At 41.9% G+C, this 21251-nt stretch overlaps 1 protein-coding gene and 1 non-coding gene across 2 annotated transcripts in view; one reads left to right on the top strand and one right to left on the bottom strand.

Annotated features, from left to right (window-relative positions):
• Positions 1-21251, top strand: part of Sumo1 (small ubiquitin like modifier 1) — a 43569-nt gene that overhangs the window by 1008 nt on the left and 21310 nt on the right. Inside the window, exon 2 of the mRNA XM_051190639.1 lies at positions 19542-19878. Coding sequence (XP_051046596.1) covers positions 19542-19878 — 337 coding nt within the window. The remainder of the gene's footprint in view (positions 1-19541; positions 19879-21251) is intronic.
• On the bottom strand, positions 16991-17094 carry LOC127226567 (U6 spliceosomal RNA). The gene has a single exon (XR_007834897.1). It is a non-coding gene; the product is annotated as a U6 spliceosomal RNA (small nuclear RNA).

The raw sequence follows: 21251 nt of genomic DNA, 5'->3' as shown, positions 1-21251 counted from the left end.
CTATGAGTTCAAGGTCTGCCTGGTCTACACAGTGAGTTCCAGGACAGCCAGGGTTATGTGGAACTTGTCTCAAAAAGCTTAAAAAATAAAATTGATAACTTCTGCCTCTAAACTTGACTTCCTTTCCAACCTTGCCTTAAAGAGAAGACATCAGAATGACACCATGACTTTTTCTTTAGTATTTTATTTAGACAGGTGTTGTGGCATAAGCCTTTAATCCCATCACTCTGGAATATCGAGTTTCAGGACTTCATAGAGAAACCCTATCTCAGAAAACAGAAACGTTTTATTTAGGGGATGAAAAGATGGTTCAAGGATGCCTAAGAGCACCTTTCCTTTTTTTTTTTTTTTTTTTCTTTTCTTTTCGTTTTGGTTTTTCGAGACAGGATTTCTCTGTGGTTTTGGAGGCTTGAACTCACTCTTGTAGACCAGGCTGACCTCGAACTCACAGAGATCCACCTGCCTCTGCCTCTCTGAGTGCTGGGACTAAAGGCATGCACTACCACCACCGGATGTTAAGAGCATATTTTCTTGCAGAGGACTTGCAATTGTGTCCCATCATCTACACTGAGCCTCAGAACCATCAGTAACTCCAGTTCTACGGAATCAAATACCGTCTTTTGACCTCCATGGGCAACAGGCACATGTGGGGTATGCCAGCATACATGCAAGCAAAACAAACACTCTTATGAAAAAAAAACTTTATTTTATTTTATGTGTATGAGGTTTGCCTGTTTGTACATAAGTACACTGTGTAGTCTCTGGTGCCCACAAGAGTCCTGGAAGTGGAGTTGTAAGCAGCGACCTCGATGCTAGGAACCTAACCAGGTCCTCTGCAAGAGCAGCACGTGCTTTTAACCTCCAAATCATCTCTAGCCCCAACACAGGACTTTTTATAACCAAGTCCATTCCTGGTTGTTCTTTATCTCTCATCAAACTGGTTGTGAGCACAGATCTCATTTATGGCTGTAGATATAGATATCGTATGTTTTTCATTGTGTTTAAAATTTAAGTGGGTCTCTGTAATTTCTTTTATGGGAACTTTCAGCCTCAGAGGCCGGGTTTATTTTGAAACAAGGTTTTTAAGTATGTCAGACTGGCCTCAAACTCGCTATGAGCTGCGAATGACCTTGAATTCATGTTTGTTTGAGACAGGCTCTCTCTAGTAGCCCTGTCTGTCTGTCCTGGAACTGTGTACCAGGGTGACATGAACTCACAGAGCTCCACCTTCCTCCACCTCCACAGCATTGAGATTACACCCAGTTTCTTGTTGCTGGGGACAGAACCCAAGGCTTGGTGCATGGTAGGCAAACGCTCTGTTAACTGAGCCACAACCACAGCCCTATTTTGTTTGTTTGTTTGGTTTTTTTCTTTGTTTTTTTTTTTTTTGGAACAGGGTCTCCATTAATAGTCCAGGTTGGCCTTGAATCATGGTCCCTCTGGCATTGGCCAGCAGAGTGCTAAGATTGGATGTCTGTGTGACCGTGTATGTTCAGTGACTAGATTAAAATATACCAGTTCTGAAAAGACTGACCTGTAAGCAAATAGAAACCTAGGGGGCAGGCAAGAGCACAGTTTTTTTTTTTTTTTTTTTTTTTTTTTTTGATTAGAATGACTGATAAATTCTTCATATTTAGAGAGACAAGGGAAACCAAACATGTAAGGGAGAGGAGAGGAAGAGAGCAACAATATAATGGGGCCAGAGAGTAACACCAAAATAGCTTGATTTGGGAAGATGGATAAGCTAGAAGCACTATGTCTGTTTATAGTTCTAACTCCTACTATTTTTTGCAACTTGTGTCCTTAATCTAGCAAGTTCTATCGGCAGTTTATGCTTCCTGTGTCTAAATAACTATGTGGTGTTATTCATCATATAAGATCTGATTAGGTAATTCTTTTGTTTGTTTGTTTTTGTTTTTTTGAGACAGGGTTTCTCTGTATGCCTTGGAGCCTATCTTGGCACTTGCTTTGTAAACCAGGCTAGCTTCGAACTCACAGAGATCCACCTGCCTCTGCCTCTGCCTCCCGAGTGCCTGGATCAAAGGCGTGCGCCACCAATGCCTAGCTTGATTAGGTAATTCTTAACATTTAAATAAAGGAATGCCTTTTCAGGAAGTAAAAGCCTTTTCCTTACATCTAAACATTTGTATCTGCCACTTACATAATTCCCTCAATGCTGTTCTTCAGAGCAGCATTGGATATTGGCCAAATAAAGTAATTGTCTGAAAAGTCCCTATAGTACCTTATTAAACAAAATACTGTGGTACAAAGAAATATTAAAAGGAAAATATGGGAGGCTGGACAATGGCTTAATAATTAAGAACACTTGCTGCTTTCCCAGGGGACCAGAATTCAGTTCCCAATGCTCACATAAGGTAGCTACAACTGCCTTTAACTCCAGCTCCAGGGTATCTTTGTTCTTTTAGCCTCCCTAGGGACATGCACATATATGTTCACACACACACACATATATATATATATATATATATATATATTACATTTTGAAAAAATATGTGAGAGTATAGGTAATAAGGAATTACAGTTTTAATATGGTAAGATGGCAATAAGAAAGATGGTTCTAGCCAGGCTGTGGTGGCACATGCCTTTAATCCCAGCGCTCGGGAGGCAAGACAGAAGGATCTCTGTAAGTTCAAGGCTGTCCTGGATCTAGCTCTTGTAGACCACAATGGTCTTGAACTCACACAGATCCACCTGCCTCTTCCTGCCTCTGCCTCCCGAGTACTGGGACTAAAGGTGTACACCACCACCAGCTGGCAACAAAAAAAATATATTTCTTTTAAAATTATGTGTACATGTGTGTATCTTTGTTGGGATATATGCATCATTAAGTGCAGACACCTTTGGAGCCCAGAAGAGGGTATTAGAAGTCTGTAAGCTTCCCAGTGTGAGTGCTGGGGATTGAACTCAGGTCCTCTTCAGGAGTAGTCTGCACTAATGGCTAAACTATCTCAGCAGCCTCTTCTCTCTGTTCTGGATGTGATGTGACCTGCTGTCTCAGACTTCCCTGAGGTAATGGATTGTAACCTGGAATTCTGTGCTAAAACAAACCTTATGTTCCCATGTCCCCTCAGTTGCTTTTTGGTCAGAATATTTTTATCACAGCAACAGGAATGAAGCCAAAACACACATGGAGGGAAATACCCAGCATCCACTTATGGACTCCATACTTATACATTTGGATGGGAACACACACACACACACACACACACACACACACACACACGCACACACACACACACACACTCACACATATATATCATACATATCACACACAAAAGAATATATTTTTCAAAAGTACATATATACCACTAACCAAAAGTGGCCATACGCTAGGACTTGGGCAAATTTCAACAAATTTTGAATTCTATAGAATATGTTTTTTGATCATAGTCAAATTAAGCTAGACATTAGCAACAGATTTGTAGAAAATTCCTTCATGTTTTAAAAACTCAGCACAAATTTATAAATAATCCATAAGTCAGAGAAGAGATTACATTGAATATTAGAAAATGAAACTGGCTACAACATGTCAAATTTTGTGTTTGAAGCTAGAGGTTACTTAGAGTGAAATTTTTAGTGGTGGTGCATGCCTTTGATCCCAGAACTCGGGAGGCAGAGGTAGGGGGAAATCTCTGTGAGTTCAAGTCCAGCCCGGTCTACAGAGCTAGTTCCAGGATGGCTAGGGCTGTTACACAGAGGAACCCTGTATTGAAAAAAAAACAAAAAAATAAAAATATTATAGCAAGATGGTGGTGCTGTGCGCCTTTAATCCTAGCACTCAGGGAGGAAAGAAACAGGTGGATCTCTGTGATTTTGAGGTCAACCTGATCTGCAAAGTGATTTCCAGGACAGCCAGGCCTGTTACACAGAGAAACCCTGTGTCAAAAAAACTAAACAACAACAACAACAAAAAAAAAAGATGAAGAAGAAGAAAAAGAAAGCCAAAGTGAGCCTTGGGTATAACTGAGTAAGCAAGACAGGAGCTCTGCAAGCATGAGACCATTGGTTTGACCCCAACATCAGAAACACTGCACACACACACACACACACACACACACACACACACACACACACACACACACACAGAGCTGTGGAAGATTTCAAGTCAAGGGAACCACTGAAATATAGATGAAATGCCTTTGGGAAGATACTCACTTTTTTAAAACTTTATTTTTGGTTTTATATCTCTTCTTTACCCTTCCCCTTGAAAAAATATCTCTATTATAATAAATCAGTTATTACTGATATTTTTGTTACATTTCTCAGATGTGTTATGACAAGATGGTCGAAATTTACAATTTCAATGGTGGAAAAATAATTGATGGTAAGGACTGGAATATGAGCTTTGGAATAAGGAGACAGAGAAATATTACAGGATATCAGATGAGTTATTTGGAAATGAAATTCACTTGTGATGACGACAGAACTTCAGAATATAGGAAAGCCAGTGAACTAGAATATGAGTCTGATGGCTGTCAGCAGGGAGCAGGTCGGGAGTTGGTATTGAAGAGACTTGGGAATATGAAACACTTGGGCCAGTAGAGTGTGGTGGAGCAGACCTGTAACCCTAGCACTCAAAGGATGAGGCAGGATTATCAGCTTGAGTTCAAGGCCATCTTAGGCTTCAGAATAAGACTGACTCAATAAAATAAAATAAAAGGTACTAAATGAACTCCCATCAATCCTTTTCTAAAAGGTTTCCAATAATATCTTTTGTTTTGCTTTTGGGCAGCATCTCAGGTGTCTTAGGCAGTACTCAAACTCACTATGTAACTGAGAGAACCTTAAATTTCTGATCTTCCAGGCTACTCTTCCTGAGGATACAAGTTTAATTCCCAGCACCCACATGGCAGCTCACTATATCTGTAACTCCAGTTCCTGGAGAGTAGACACCCTCATATAGGCATACATGGAGGCGAAACACCAATGCACATAAAAGAAAAATAAATAACTATTTGTTTACTTATTTTTTTTTTCAACACAGGATTTCTCTGTGTATCCCTGGCTCTCCTGGAACTCACTCTGTAGACCAGGCTGGCCTCGAATTCACAAAGATCCACCTGCCTCTGCCTCCCAGTGCTGGGATTAAAGGCATGTGCCACCAACACTCAGCTTCTTTCTTTCTTTTTATTTGTGTGTGTGTGTGTGTGTGTGTGTCTGTGTGTAATAAAAAAGAAAGGAAGAAAGGAAGAACATGGAAAAAAAATTCTGATCTTCTGACCTCCACCTCCTAAGTAACAGAGCCGGTAGGGTAGGGGTGGGGTTGGAAGTATAGCTCAGCTGGTAAGAGTATTTGCATGGCATACATGAAATCCTGGGCTCGTCTTTCGTACCACATGACTGGACATGGTGGAGAACACATGTGATCCCAGCATTGGGTGATGGAGGCAGTGTGATCAGAAGTTGAAGGTCATCCAAGGTTATATAAGGAGTAGGTTTTAGATCAGCATAAGATTCATGAGACCTCTACACAACAGAGACCAGGGTTGTGGAGGTGGCCCAGTGGGTAAAGTGCTTACTGGGAAATCGTGGGGAGCATAACCTGGATCCCAGCACCCCCATTAAAGCCAGGCGTGGCTCTCCCAGTACTGTGGGGAGCAGAGACAGACAGGAGGATCCCTGGAGTTTGCTCACCAGGGAGTCTAGCAATAGCAAGCTCTGGGTTCACTAGGAGATACTTAGGGCATATTGGCTCATGCCTGTAATCCCAGCATTGAAAAGATAAGGCAGGAGTATCAGTTTGGGTTCAAGGCCAGCCTGGGCTATGCAGGGTGTGTGTAGAAATTGCAGGGGGCCAAATTCAAGGCCTGTACAAGTGTTCTACCACTCAGCTACACCTAGCCACTTTCATAAGGGCTATGAGGAGCCCTTATAATTCCATTTTCTTTTTTTTTCTTTTTGCTTTCTCTATGGTTGTAAGTCACCAAAAGAAAGAATTGAAATCTTCGGGGGTGAAAAATCAGGATTTAAACACTTGTATAAATTGTTCAATTCTCCCACCATTTTCTGATCTTATGAAACAAAGTTAAAACTATTACTTCACAAGATATATGTATGTGTGTGTGTATTCATGTATACACATATGCATATATATGCCTGTGTATGTAGATGTGTACATACAATACATGTGCAAGACTCAAAAGGGGTGCCATTCATTTAAATGTGTGAATGTTGTAGTTTGGATTTTAAAAATATTTATCTTTTATTTAAGTGTATATGTGTGAACCTGAATGAGTTTATGTATACCATGGACATGTAGGTGTCCACAGAGGTCAAAGGACATTAGATCCCATGATTGTGAGACACCTGATGCGGGTGCTGGGAACTGCTTTGTCCTGCAAGAGCAGTAAGAACTCTTAACTACGGAGTCATCTCTCTGTTGCTGCCTCACCCCTCTTTTTAGTGTGAGACAGTCTCATTATAAAGCTCTGGCTGTCCTGGAACTTGCTATATGTAGACCAGGTGGGCCTTGACCTCACAGAGATCTTCTGCCTGCCTCTATCTAGAGTGCCAACATTAAAGGCACATGTCACCATAGGGGTCCTGCAGTTTGGATCTTAAATGTACTTCAAAGGCATATGTGTTAAAGGCTTAGTCACTAAAGTGGCAACATTGGAAGGCAGTGGGGATTTTAAGAGGTTTGGCTTTGAGGAGAGATCTTTAAATTACTGGGGATGGAGTTTTTAAGAGGAAAGCAGGAACCAAGTCCCTTCTTTCTCTTTCATGTTTTTTTCAGCCAAATGGTTGGTTCTACATGTGTCCATGTGCTGTGCAACCTTAGCTCAGCTCAAAGCAAAGCGTGCAAGTGATCATGGATTAGAACATCTGAAACTATGAGTCAAAATTAACCTGTTCAGTCTGGCATGGTGGGGTACACCTTTAATCCCAGCACTCCAGAGGCAGAGGCAGGAGAATCTCTGTGAGTTCCAGTCTAGCCTAATCTAGGACAGCAAGGGCTGTTACACAGAGAAACTCTGTTCCAATAAATAAATAAACAAATAAATAATTTTTTGGACAGGGTTTCTTTGTGTAGTTTTGGCTGTCCTGGAACCCTCTCTGTAGTACAGGCCGGTCTCAAACTGCCTCTGCCTCCCAAGTGCTGAGATTAAAGGCATATGCCATCACCACTTGGATAAACCTTGTTTGTTTATATGTTGATTATTTCAGGTGTTTGTTACAGTAACAGACAGTTAATATGAACAGGGCCTGTCATTCAGTGAATGTTAACTTCATTAACTTTGATATGGCAATGATTTCTAAACCTCTTTGTTTCCTCTCTCTCTTAGAATATGGAAATTTACTAGATTATTTTTTTAAGTATATGTTGTTTTGCTTGTATGTGGACCACATGTGTGTTTGTTGCCTGCTGAGAGCATCAGATCCCATGGGACTGGAATTACAGAGTTACAGATTATTGTGAGCCACTTTGTGGGATGCTGGGTATCAAAACTGGGTCCTCTGCAAGAGCAACAAGTATTGTTAATCTTGAGCCAACTCTCCAGTCCTATTTTATTTGTTTATTTGGTTTTTCTTTTTTTAATACTTTTTTTACTCTTATTTTATGTACATTGGTGTTTTGCCTGTATGTATGTCTGTGTAAGGGTGTCAGATCTTGGAGTTACAGACAAGTTGCTACCTGCTACATGGATGCTGGGAATTGAACTCAGGTCCTCTGGAAGAGCAGTCAGCATTGTTAACCACTGAGCCATCTCTTCAGCCCATTTGTTTGTTTTTCAAGACAGGGTTTTCTATGTAACCCTGGTTGTCCTAGAATTCACTTTGCAGACCAGGCTGGCGTTGAACTCAAGGATCCCCCTCCTTCTACCTCCCAAGTGCTGGGATTTAAGATGTGTGCCTTAACTGGCAGGTTTATTATTGTTGTTGTTATTATTATTATTATTATTATTATTATTATTATTATTTATACAGTGTTCTGCCTACATGTATGACTGCAGGCCAGAAGAGGGCACAAAATCTTATTATGAATGGTTGTGAGCCACCATGGGATTGCTGGGAATTGAACTCAAGACGTCTGGGAGACCAGCTAGTGCTTTTAACAGGGTTTTACTGTGTAGCCCTGGCAGATCTGGAAGTTTCTATGTAGATCAAATTGGCCTCAAAATCAGGGATCTTCATGCCTCCTGGGATTAAGGGTATCCAACTCAACCCACCAGTTTACATTTTCTCCCTCCCTGCCACCCTCCCTCCCTCCCTTCCTTCCTACCTTCTTCCCTCCCTCTTTTCCTCCCTCCCTCCCTTTCTTTCTTTCTGTTGGTTTTTGGACTACCAATGCAGCCATCTGACAGGTAGCTTTCTTTTTTGTTTGTTTGTTTTACTTCCCCACAGTGAGAGCTGACTTTACCATTCTTCCTGTTTCCAAAACGTTTACACTTCCCAAGTACATCTACTTCCAGCCCTGCTCCTTTCATTGTGAATTCCAAAAAGTTAAAATTAGTTTAGTAGATTTTGCAGAAATGAGCTCCAGCTTTTCCCACTGATGTTTTCATTTTAGAGCCCACCTCCCAAACCATTTTCCCCACAGAGAGCTGGTTCCACTCGCCCCTTCTTGAACCATTTGTCTAAATCCGGGAAGTTTCTCATGCTCCTTCTAGTCAGCAGTTCTCAAAATATGGCCTGTGTTGCATGGACTTTAACATTGGGTGTATAGAAGTGATGATTCATTAAACCTTTGTTATCTTAGCATGGACCAAGAGGTCAACGTCAACAGTACTGGTTATGATATTCACTGCAGTAAACATTCTGAAAAGCCAAAGCCCTAACACTGTGAACAAAACAAAAACCGCTTTCACCTAAGGGTATTCCTTTTTGTTTTCTTTTGGGACAGTGTTTCTCTGTGTAACAGCTCTGGCTGTCCTGGAACTCACCCTGTACACCAGATCCACTTGCCTCTGTCTCCCGGGTGTTGGGATTAAAGACATGCACCACCACACCTCATTATGACTATTCTTTTTATATAATTTATTTAAATTCACTTTATGTGCATTGGTGTGAAGGTGTCAGATTCCCTGGAACCTGAGTTACAGACAGTTGTGAACTGCTATGTGGGTGCTGGGAATTGAACCCAGGTCCTCTGGAAGAGCAACCAGTGCTATTAACCGATGAACTATCTCTCCATCCCTAAGACTATTCTTTTTAAAGAAGTAAAAGTTAATTATCTGAAAAGTTAATTAGACTGAAGGACTTCTGTGAGTTCAAAACCAGCATGGTCTACATAGTGAGTTCCAGGACAGCCAGGACTATATGGAGAGAACCTGCTTAAAAGAGAAAAACAAAAGTTAATTATTCACATTTTCTTTCTTTCTTTCTTTCTTTCTTTCTTTCTTTCTTTCTTTCTTTCTTCTTTCTTTCTTCCTTTCTTGGACAGAGTTTCTCTGTGTAACAGTCCTGTCTATCATAGAACTTACTTTGTAGTCCAGGCTGGACTCAAACTCAGAGAGATACACCTGCCTCTGCCTCCCAAGTGCTGGGATTAAAGGCAGGTGCCACCACTACCCGGATTTTTGTTGTTGTTATTTGTATTATTTTCTTGAATATTTTTTAGGCTTAAAAACAAGTTTAGAAGGGCTGGAGAGATGGCTCAGGGCTTAAGAGCACTGGCTGCTTTTCTAGAGGCCCTATGTTCAATTCTAGCACCCACAGGGCAGCTCACAACTGTCTGTAACTTTAGTTCCAGGGGATCTGCCACTCTTGAAGACACACATGCAAGCAAAACATCAATAAAATAAGTAAAACAAACATGTTTAGAAATAGATCATATATAGCATTCTGAAAGTAAGTAATTGGGAGAAAAATATCAGTACCATGCAATTTGGTAATCATAAGATAGCAAAAGTGGTTTAGCCTTGTCCTCTCTAACCACAGATGTCTGCTTGTTTCATGGTCCCAAATGCAGATTACAATGATTAGGTATTTAGGCACTGTGGTGGTTTGAATGTAATTGGCCCCCATAAGCTCATAGGGAGTAGCACTATTGAGAGGTATAGCTTTGGTGGAGTATGTATGGCCTTGTTGGAGGAAGTGTGTCTCTGTGGAGGTAGCTTTGAGGTCTCATGTATGCTCAAGCCATGTCCAGTGTCTCAGACCACTTCCTGTTACCTGTGCAAGATTTAGGACTCTCGGCTACCTCTCCAGCATCATGTCTATCTGCACACTACCATGTTGCACCAGGACTAAACCTCTGAAAATGTAAGTCACCCCAATTAAATGTTTTCCTTTATCAGAGTTGTTGTGAGGCCTTGAAGTGGTGGCATATGCCCTTAATCCCAGCACCCAGGAGGCAGAGGCAGGTGGATTTCTGCGAGTTCCTGAACAGCCGGGGCTGCAAGAGCTAGTTTCAGGACAGACTCCAAAGCTACACCAAAAAACCCTGTCTCAAAAAACAAAAAACCAACCAAACAAACAGGGTTATTTGTGGTCATGGTGTCTCTTCACAGCAATAGAAATCCTAAGTAAGACAGGCACAAGGACTGAGAATGTAAAAAGTAGGTCCTTGTTGGTCGGGAAGGAAGGTAGATAAAGGTCCAGGAGTTGTTCTTGTAAGACAGAGATTTGAACACCCTGAGTGCATGAATCTATCATCACTCACAATAAGCTTGATGAAGGACATAGCTTTAAAAAATGTTGGAAGAGGGGTTGGAGAAATGGCTCAGCAATTAAGAACACTGGCTGCTCTTCCAGAGGTCCTGAGTTCAATTCCCAACAACCACATGGTGGCTCACAACCATCTGTAATGAGATCTGGTGCCCTCTTCTGGCCTGTGGCGGTGGAGGTCAGAGTTCTTATCTGTTCTTTTTCTGTCTTCTGGGTCCTGGGAATCAAACATAGGTTGCCAGGTTTGGCAGCAAGCTCCCCACTGGAGTCCTCTTAAGAGCCCCAAGCACATAGGTTTAAAGATAGTGAGCTTCTCATTTTCTTTCTCTGTATAGTGACACCTCACCTGGCCAGCTGTCTCCTGGGTAGCCAGGTGGTGCTTCTTATATCATCATGGCAGCAGCAGATAGAACATCAGAGAAAACCTTAGGAGGATAGCTGTGAGAGAGACTGTATATCTTTCTTGATATGACAAAGGGATTTTGCAGATATAAGAAATGCAGCCAAAGACACACACACATATATAAATGAATTTATATATAATGTTTTCATATGTAACACACACACAACCTTGCTGTATACCTTACCAGCCTTGAAATCTGTTGCTTCAGCCTCTCAGGTGCTGAGGTTACAGGCTTGTGTTACCACACCTGGCTGAAGTCAAAAGATGCTGAAATGAGAAGACTAACCTGGGTTTCTTGGTTAGGTTCAACGTAATCACAAAAATCCTTGTAAGAGAAGGAGACATTTGTGTCAGAATCACTGGGAAGGGGGGGGCATGACCATGGAAGCAGACGTGACAAAGAGAGAGGAGAAAGAAACAGTAGAGTTGGCCAGTGGTGGCACACGCCTTTGATCCCAGCACTCAGGAGGCAGAGGCAGGAGGATCTCTGTGAATTCAAGTCCAGCCTGGTCTACAGAGTGAGTTCCAGGACAGCCAGGGCTACATAGTGAGACTTGTCTCAGAAAAGCAAAATAGAATAAAATAAAACAAACAAAAACCAAAAAGAAAAGAGAGAAAGGAAGGAAGGAAAGTGTAGGGAGAGGGAAAAATTGCTCAGCTGTTGCCCTTGACAATAAAGGGGCCAGAAAACAGATTTCACATTCACTCTAGAAGCCAGAAGCCAGAGCAGGTAAGAAAACAAATTGTTGCTTAGAATATCCAGGGAACCAAAGCCTAATACATGTCTTGATTTTAGGATCTTTTTTTTTTTAATTATTATTAACAGTGTTTTGCCTGCATGTATGTCCACCACATGTGTGCCTGGTGCTCTCAAAGGCCATAAGAGGGCATCAGATCTCCTGAAACCATAGTTACAGACAGATGTGAGTTGCCATGTAGAGCTCCCTAGTCTTCTGGAAGATCAGTAAGTGCCTTGACCCTCATGTTAGGATTTCTGGCTTCTAGAATTGTAAGTACTATAGTTTGCCCTGTGGTTTCTTCTCCCAAGGATTCATGTGTTAGAGGCCCAGTCTCTAATAGGGCAGTACCAAAACCTTACAGAACCTTTGAGAACCAGGACTTGGTGGGAGGAAATTAGGTCATAATGGCTTTGCCATTAAAATGACTTAATGTTGGCTTCAATGAGTGGTTTAGTTCTCATGACAAAGGGTAGTTAAAAAGAGAGAGGAGAGAGGAGAGGAGGGGAGAGGAGAGGAGAGATAGAGAAAGAGAGAGAGTAGGCTTAACATCTGAGTCCCTCTGGCCTCATCTGTGACTTCCTGCTATTGTGATACCATTTGTTTCATAGTGGTGTAGCCAGAGGCCCTCAACAGAGCCAGGATGACATTGGTGTATTGCTCTTAAACCTTCCAAATGGTGTCCTTTATGTATTAATACAGACTGCAACATCTTGTTAGAAAGCAGAGTAAGACAGTAGCATAATACATTTGAGTTGTAAATCATGGATCAAAACATAACAGATTTGTTTAAAATTGTGCATTTCCCTGTCTACTCCTTTGCCTTCTGCCTTCACTAATCCTTTGTAAGGAAGAGTACCTCTCCTAGGTTCCAGCTAATCCACTATAGGAGAATAAAATCGATTTTTTTTTGATTCTGCAGAGAAACTGAAAGAAGGCATGCACCACCATACCATCACACCTGGCTACAGAGATGGCATTCTTTTTTTTTCCAAGACAGGTTTTCTCTGTGTAGCCTTGGCTGTCCTGGAACTTACTCTGTAAAGCAGGCTGGAGTCAAACTCAGAGATCTGCCTGTCCCTATCTCCTGAATGCAGGATTAAAGGATTAAAGGCATGTGCCATTGTGCCACAACTGCCTGCCTCAAAGATGACATTTTTATTTATTTATTTATTTATTTACTTATTTATAAGGATTTCTTTATTTATTTAATACATGTACAGGGTTCTGCCTGCATGTCTGCCTGCAGGCCAGAAGAGGGCACTAGATCTCATTAGGCATGGTTGTGAGCCATCATATGGGTGCTGGGAATTAGACTCAGGACCTCTGGAAGAACAGCCAGTGCTCTCAACCACTGAGCCATGTCTCTAGCCCCTTTTAATTTACTTTTTATTTTTCCAGACAGGTTTCAGCTATCCTGGAACTTGTTTTTTAGATCAGTCTGGCCTCAAACTCACAAAGATCTGTTTGCCTCTGCCTCCCAAATGCTGGGATTAAAGACATGTGCCACCACCGCTGGCTGTCAGAGTTGGCTTTTTAATAAACTTGTTTCCTTCTATCAATTCCTGTTCTTCTTCTCTACCAATTTAATCCTTCCCAACTTCAGATTCCAGTCACAGCTCATGGTAATTGTTAAAATACCAACAAGAGAGCTGGGCGTTGATGGCATATGCCTCTAATCCCAGCACTTAGGAGGCAGAGGCAGGTAGATCTCTATGAGTTCAAGGCCAGCCTGGTCTACAGAGTGAGTTCCAGGATAGGCTCCAAAGCAATACAGAGAAACCCTGTCCCAAAAACACCAACAAGAAACTTGTACATTAATTTTGTTATGTTACAATGCTAAATGATAAATGACATCATTTAAATATTCTGTGAATAATTGTAGCCATTTTTACCTTGTATGGTGGCTATTTCTGGAAAAGCACACAAGATTGGGTATGAGCTTGAGGCAGATGGGAACCATCCTTTCTCAAATAAACAATGGGATGTTGTAGGGAGGCCCCACATAAATCATACCAATTTTGTGTTTTTACAGCAGAGCTAACCAAAGTCATAAATGGGGATTTATTTGCAATCTCAAAGTTAAAAATATACCAGCTGGCCGGTGTTGGTGGTGCACGCCTTTAATGAGTTAGAGGTCAGCCTGGCCTACAGAGTGAGTTCCAGGACAGGCTCTGAAACAATACAATACAGAGAAACCCTGTCTCAAAACAAACAAACAAACAAACAAAAACAAAAACAAAAACAAAAAAATCCTTTTTTTTTTTTTTTTTTTTTTTTGAGACAGGGTTTCTTTGTGTTACAGCTCTGGCTGTCCTAGAACTAGCTCTGTAGACCAGGCTGACCTCTAACTCACAGAGATCTGTTTGCCTCTGCCTCCCAAGTGATGAGACTAAAGGCATGTGCCACCACCGCCCTGCTGAAAAATGCATTCTTCTTATATAGATGCAAATTGTTAGCTTTTTCAAAGCCTGCCTTGCCTAGTAATTAGTGCTCACCAATAAACTGCCCATAGTTGAGCTGACATTGCTTAATCAGGACTGAACCCTTTCTACAATCCTGAATCTCTTTAACCAAAGATTAGCTGATCTTATTTAACATGCTCAAGGTTCATAACACTCTTCATTCTGTAGCATAGCTATTATTCATAGATTTGTTTTTTTTTAGATATGGTAGAACACATCTAATTCCAGCACTTGAGAGGTGGAGGAGTAGGAGGCAGAACCATATCCACTAGTTTGGGGACAGCCTATTTCTATCATGAGAGGACATCTTTCTCTATCATGAATCTGAAAGTCAAAATACAAACAAGCAGCCAGGCATGATGTAGGTCACTTTAATCCCAATACTCAGGAGGAAGAGGCAGGCAGATCTTTGCATGTACATTAGTCTACATTTGAGCTCCAGGCCAGCCAGAACTACACAGTGACAGTCTGTCTCAAAATGGAGCAAGACAAAATGCAAGCAAACAAACCCTGCTGAATAAACAATCTTTGAGATTTATAAAACATCGTATATTAATGTGCACAATAGGCTTCATTGGAACATTTCTGTATGTTTTTAATGTACTTTGAGCGTATCCATCTGTCTCATTTTCTGTCTTTTTTTCTCCTTCCTCCTGCTCCCTTTCCTTTGAATCTGTTTTTACATTCTTTTAATTGTTTTAAATTACATTTATTTACAAGTGTGGACATACATAGAGCATGGCATACATATGGAAGCCAGAGGAAACATGCAGGAGTTAGTTCTCTTCTTCTACCATGTGGGTCTCAGGGATCAAACTTAAGTTAGACTTGGAAGTCCTACTGAATTGTTTAGCTGGCCATTAAATCTGTTTTTTGTATGGCTCTCATAATAGGTTGGTGCAGTCTCAGTAATCTACTACCTCATAGATTTGCCTTTCTGAACATGTCATATTAGAATCGTGTTTGTGAAATGCCTTCTTTCACTTAGCATAGTAAGTCAAAGTTCATATTGTAGCATGTATGAGCACTTCAATTTTATAGCCCAATAATGTTCTACCATACTGCTTTTTTAAATTATATTTTATCTGTGTGTATGCACATACATGTGCCAAGGCATGTGTGAATGTGGAGTACAGAAGACAACTTGGAGAAATTGGTTTTCTCCTATTATCATGTGGGTCCTAGAGATCCAACTTACATTCTCAGGGTTGGTAGCAAGCATCTCCACCCAATGATTCATCTTACTGGTTCATATATATATATGCATATATATATATATTTATACACACTACACACACACACACACACACATACACACATGTCTTTGGGGCATGACAGTGCATGGTTTTCGTTCTCTTTTTTTAAAAAAAGATTTTATTTATTTATTATACATACAGTGTTCTGCCTGCATGTGTGCTTGCACGATAGAAGAGGGCATCAGATTTCATTATAGATGGTTGTGAACCATTATGTGGTTGCTGGGAATTGAACTCAGGACCTCAGGTAGAGCAGCCAGTGCTCTTAACCTCTGAGCCATCTCACCATCCCCAGTGCACGCTTTAAAAAAAAAAAGATTTTATGTGTGTATTTTGTCTGCATGTTTGTGTTCACTATATGTGTATAGTGCTTGTAGAGACCAGAAGACAATGCTGGATCCTTTGGAACTAGAGTTACAGTGGTTGTTATCTCCCAGGTGTGTACTGGGAATCAAACCCAGGTGCTCTGGAAGAGCAGCCAGTGCTCTTAATCACTGAGCCATCTCTCCATCCACCTAAGATCTGTTTTTTTTTTTTTAAATCATCCATTTATTTGTTTTTTGAGACAGGGTTTATCTGTGGCTTTGGAGGAGGCTATCATCCATTTATTACTTGACAATAGAGTATTTTATTTATTTATTGGTTTTTCAAGACAGGGTTTCTCTCTGTAGCTTTGGAGCCTGTCCTGGAACCTGCTTTGTAGACCAGGCTGGCCTCGAACTCACAGAGATCCTCCTGCCTCTGTCTCCCAAGTGCTGGGATTAAAAGGTGTGCCACCACTGCCTGGCTTGACAATCAGCTATTACGAATAAAGTTGGGTGAGCCTTTGTGTACTTGATCTTGTGTGACTGTATGTTTGCATCCTTCTTGAGTATGTGGGAGAATTGCTAGGTCATATAGTTATGTTTTACAGTTTAAGGATATTTCTATTTTCTGTGTATGTGTGTGTTTCAATTTTCCCATAGGCTTGTTACTACTGGTTATTATCTTTTTTTTTTTTTTACAATTAACCATCTCAGTGGATGTAAAGTGGTATCTCTTTGTAATTTTCTTTAAAATTACTTTTTGATGTTTGAGATCAAGTCCAGACCTGTGCACATGCTTTAGTCCTTGCCATTATTACTGTTTTTGTCTTGAGAGAAGTTCTCACTACACACCATAGGCTGAGGCTGGCATTCCAAGTCTCCTTGCCCTTTAGATTAGTGATGACTGGTGATGTTGAACATGTTTTCATGTCCAGTTGTGTATTTTAATTGGAGATATAACATTCATGACTACAGGAGGAAATTTAAAAAAAAAAAAAACCTTTTTTTTCCATATTTTGTTAGGATTCGGATGTTGGTACAATACCCACCATCAAAGCAAATCAAAGACCAAGCTCTCTGAAGAGCTTCAGTGGCACAATGCTGGACACGTTAGGATGATGCTGCTCAAGGCTCAAATCACCCACTTCATGTTCTTGATGGTGGCTTACAGCTCAGGGATGGACTCAGCATAAAAAATATAGACTCCTTCACAAACTTGCACGTCGTCTTTTCATAGGGGTCATGCTAATCTCTGTGTCTTTCCACTTGTAGTATATGTGCTGCCTAAGTGAACACTCTATTGGCCATCTTTTAATTGGGTTGAGTTTTTATTGCTGAGTTATAACAGATTTCTTTATATATTGATTTTATGTTTTGACAAGTACTATTTTCAAAAATATTTCATTTTTTGCTGTTTTTGAACACTAATGACAAAAGTTAAACTTTTGATGAATTCAAAATTTTTAGTTTTCCTTTGGTAATTTGTGCTTTTGGTGCCATAGCTAAAAAACCCATCATTTATCTAATCCAAGTGGGGTGGGTGTAAATGAAGTTCTTAACTGGTCTAAGTAATAACAACTCGGAGTCAGATATAGAGGAAAATGCTGAGAGATCAGAGAGAAGAAGGAGCAAACCACCACCACACCTTACCACACCTACTTGGTGTCTCAGTAGACTAGAGAGTGAGTTCCTTTTTTTCCCTGCTTATATCCTGTTTCTGCCCAGCTACCTCACTTCCTGGCTGTCTGTACAGACCTCTAGACCTCTATAGTTTGCTAGTGGCAAGTTCCATTCTCTGACCTTCAGGCAGGCTTTATTTGTGCAATCAAGATATCACCACAGGTGGGATATTAGAAACTTGAAATTCTAGTACTTGAAAGGCAAGAGCTGAGTTCCTGGACAGCCTGGGCCAAATATAAACACCCTGCCACCAAAAACATAATCAACAAATAAAAGCCATAAAGGTTTGTATTCTCTCCTAAGAATTTCACTTTTAGGTCTTTGTGCTGGATAGTTTTAGTCAACTTGACAGGAGCTAGAGTCATCTGAGAGGAGGAACCCTCTCAATTAAGAAAATGCCTCTAACCTGGCAGTGATGGTGCATCCCATCATCTAGGAGCCAGAAACAGGAGGATCTCTGTGAGTTAGAGACCAGTGCGGTCTACAGAGAGAGTTCCAAGACAGCCAGGGCTATATAGTGAAACCCTGCCTCCAATGACAACAACAACAAAAAAACCCCACACATACACACACCACACAAAGAAAAAACAACCAACCAACCAAAACAAAAAACAAACAAACAAAAAACCCAAATAAACAAGAAATAAAATGCCCCCATAAGATCAGGTTGTAAACAAACCTGTAGTGCACTTTCTGCATTAGTGATTCATGGGTGGTTCACAAGGCTAGTGGTCCTGGGTTCTATAAGAAAATAAGTGAGCAAGCCATGAAGAGCAAGCCTGTAAGTCAGTAAGCAGTACCCCTGCCTTGAGGTTCCTGCCCTGTTTGAGTTCCTGTCTTGGCTTCCTACAATAATGGACTACAATGTGGAAATGTTTTCTTTTTGGTCAGTTTCATTGCAGTAACAGAAACCCTAACTAATAATAAAAAAAGAAACCCTAACTAAGACAGTCTTATGTACACACCTTTGAAACATTTTAATTTTGTATATACAGTGAGATAGGGATTCAAATTCCTCTTTCTGCATGTGAACATTTGGTAGTCTCCTTACCAAACTATTGCTATTGTCAATTTTTAAATGTTTGAACGTGTATAGGTGTTTTTGTCTGCATGCATGTCTAAGTCATATGTGGGAGCCTGGCCTGGTGCTGACAGAGGCTAGAAAAAGGCATCGGGTACTCTGGGACTGGAGTTACAGGTAGTTGTGAATGAGTATGTGGGTGTTGGGAATCAAACCCTAGTTCTTTGGAAGAACAACCAGTGCTCTTTGGCTGCTGGACCATCTCCAGTCGCTTAATTACTAACTATAGAAAATATTTTTTTACTAATATCTTGTACTGTGAAGGGTTATTGATTTACCTTGTAATTTTCAATTTTGTTGGTCGGTGGTGGCACACAAGGGGGGGGGGGCAGAGGCAGGTGCATCTCTGAGTTTGAGGTCAGCCTGATCTACAAGAGCGAGTTCCAGGAGAGGTTCCAAAGCTACACTGCACAGAGAAACTCTGTCTCAAACAAAACAAAACAAAACAAAATTGTTTTTCAGTTTTACTCCTTTTACTTATATATCTTTAATCCACATTGAATGCCTGCCTGTACAAGAAGGTCTTGGTAGTCAAAGAAAGAATTTTAGGTCTTTCTGTGACGAAAGGCAACTCACTAATGGTTGGAGGTAGCTTCTTCTGCCCACGACTTCAAAACTTTCAACATCTTTCAAAACTGTCCTAGAGCTGAGGGCAGAGGTAGGAGGATCTCTGTGAGTTCGAGGAGCCTTATCTACATAGCTGATGAGTTCTAGAGAGGCCAGGGCTGCTCAAAAAAGAAAACAAAAGATGTGTCCTAAGGGGTCGTCGTTTCGTAGTGGTTTTAAATCAAGGTCATGAGTGTGCTGGCAGCAAGCAAGAGGAGGTAATAAAAATATTATACTGTCGATTCACTATATTTAGGGACGGGTGGCATGGTTGGGAGGAGACAAAAGAACTAACTCGGTTTAGTCCTCCAAAGCGCGCAAGGTGTCCGAGAGGGAGGAGTCTAGGACGTCAGTTTGACCCCAAGCATTCAGCCTGATGGCGAAGTCCTGCTCTCCCTCGGGGCCGAGACAGCGGGCCGGGTTCTCCGATCGGCAGAACACACAGCCGTTCTCTTGCTCCCGGCAAGCAATTTTACAGGCCAGACGCCCCAAGGCCTTCCCCAAGGCGTTTTCCCGCCTCCTTTTCCCGTCTTCCCAAAGTCTCATTTGCGCGCAGCGGAAGTGACGCAAGACGTAGCGGAAGTCCCTGCAGCCGCGGTGTTGTGCTGTGGGGAAGAGACAGATTTGTAAACCTCAGAGTGAGGTTCTGCCTGCCGGAGGCCGCTGTGGTGCGGAGACCCTCGGGTGAAGCCACCGTCACCATGTCTGACCAGGTACCGGGCCAGGGCATCGGGGCTCAGGGCTGTCGTCCGCCGGCCGGCCCGGGAACCGCGGCGCGGGGGAGGGGACGCAGCTGGGGGAGGGGGCTGTGCTGGGGAGGGGGCCGCGAGGGACGCCGAGCGCCCGGCCGAGTCGGGCCGAGCCGCCAGGGACCGCGGGCTCCGGGGACACCCGCCCTCCGCCGCCTTCTCCGCGCTCCCCCTCCCGCTGCCCGGCGCCGCGGCTCTCTCGGCGGCTCCCGGGCTTCTCGCGGGTCCGCGGGGGCCCAGGCCCGCTCCCCCGTCCCTCGGAGCGACCTAAGAGAAAACGACCGTTTCCCTGGGGAGGACTGATGGCAGAAGCAGGGCCCCAGGCCTAGTTATGTAACGGGAGAGAACCCCTGACTGGGAGGGTAGGTGGCCCCGAAAAGCGGCTCGACTCCACTTTGGGTTCTTGGTCTCAGAGTGGGGGGCGGAGAGGAAGCCTTGCCTGTGGTCCCTGGGACCCAGAAGACGCTGCTTTCCGTTGTGTTTGCCGGGAGGGCCTGTCCGCCGCTGCTCCCTTTCAGTCTTTCTTTTTTTTTTTTTTTTACCATCGGGGGTGCGGAGCGGTCGGCTCTTTTTCTGTACTTTGCATTTCTTACTCGGGATTGGTCCATCATTCTCTAGTTGTAGGAGCGCTCAGAATAACCGAGAAACAACGAAACTGGGTTAGAGTACCATAACCAACAAGCCATTTCATCTGGGCATTAACCTGCAGATGATTGGTACTTTTTCAAAAATGGCACTTTTCAAAAACATGGTAGCCAATTTTATACACATAAACGATCTTGATTATACGCACCCCCCATATGACCCTCTTCCAGGTGATATTTTTGAGAAAAAGAAAAACTGCAATGTAAGTTGCAGAATGTTTACAGAAAGCTGCCAATTAAAATAAAATGCTATGTCTCAGTATTAATGTTAAGAATTTGCATGATATTTGCATTCAAATAGGAGTACTGTCACCTAAATTTTCCTTCATCCCATTTTTGTTTTCCAAGTGTGTGGCTGGTTTTTAATACATAAGATTTTTGCTGGTTTTCCTTTTTGTTTGCTTAGACACTTTGAATTTTCCATTTTTTGACATTTATATCTATAACAATAATTATTCAGAAAACTTTTTCATTCAACTCCACAATGTAGTTGAACTGTTTTTATTTATTTACTTATTTATTTTAGTTTTTTGAGACAGGATTCTCTGTGTGGCCTTGGCTGACCTGGAACTTGCTCTGTAGATCAGACTGCCCTCAAACTCAGATTCCCCTGCCTTTGCTTCCTGAATGCTGGGATCAAAGGCTTGCTCCCCCACTGGCTGAGGTGGTTCTGTTTTTATAGCCTATCCATAC

This window comes from Phodopus roborovskii, unplaced genomic scaffold (assembly GCF_943737965.1).
Source record: "Phodopus roborovskii unplaced genomic scaffold, PHOROB, whole genome shotgun sequence".
NCBI lineage: Eukaryota > Metazoa > Chordata > Mammalia > Rodentia > Cricetidae > Phodopus > Phodopus roborovskii.
The sequence above is the reverse complement of the archived record's forward strand: the minus strand, read 5'-3'. Positions and strand labels throughout refer to the sequence as shown.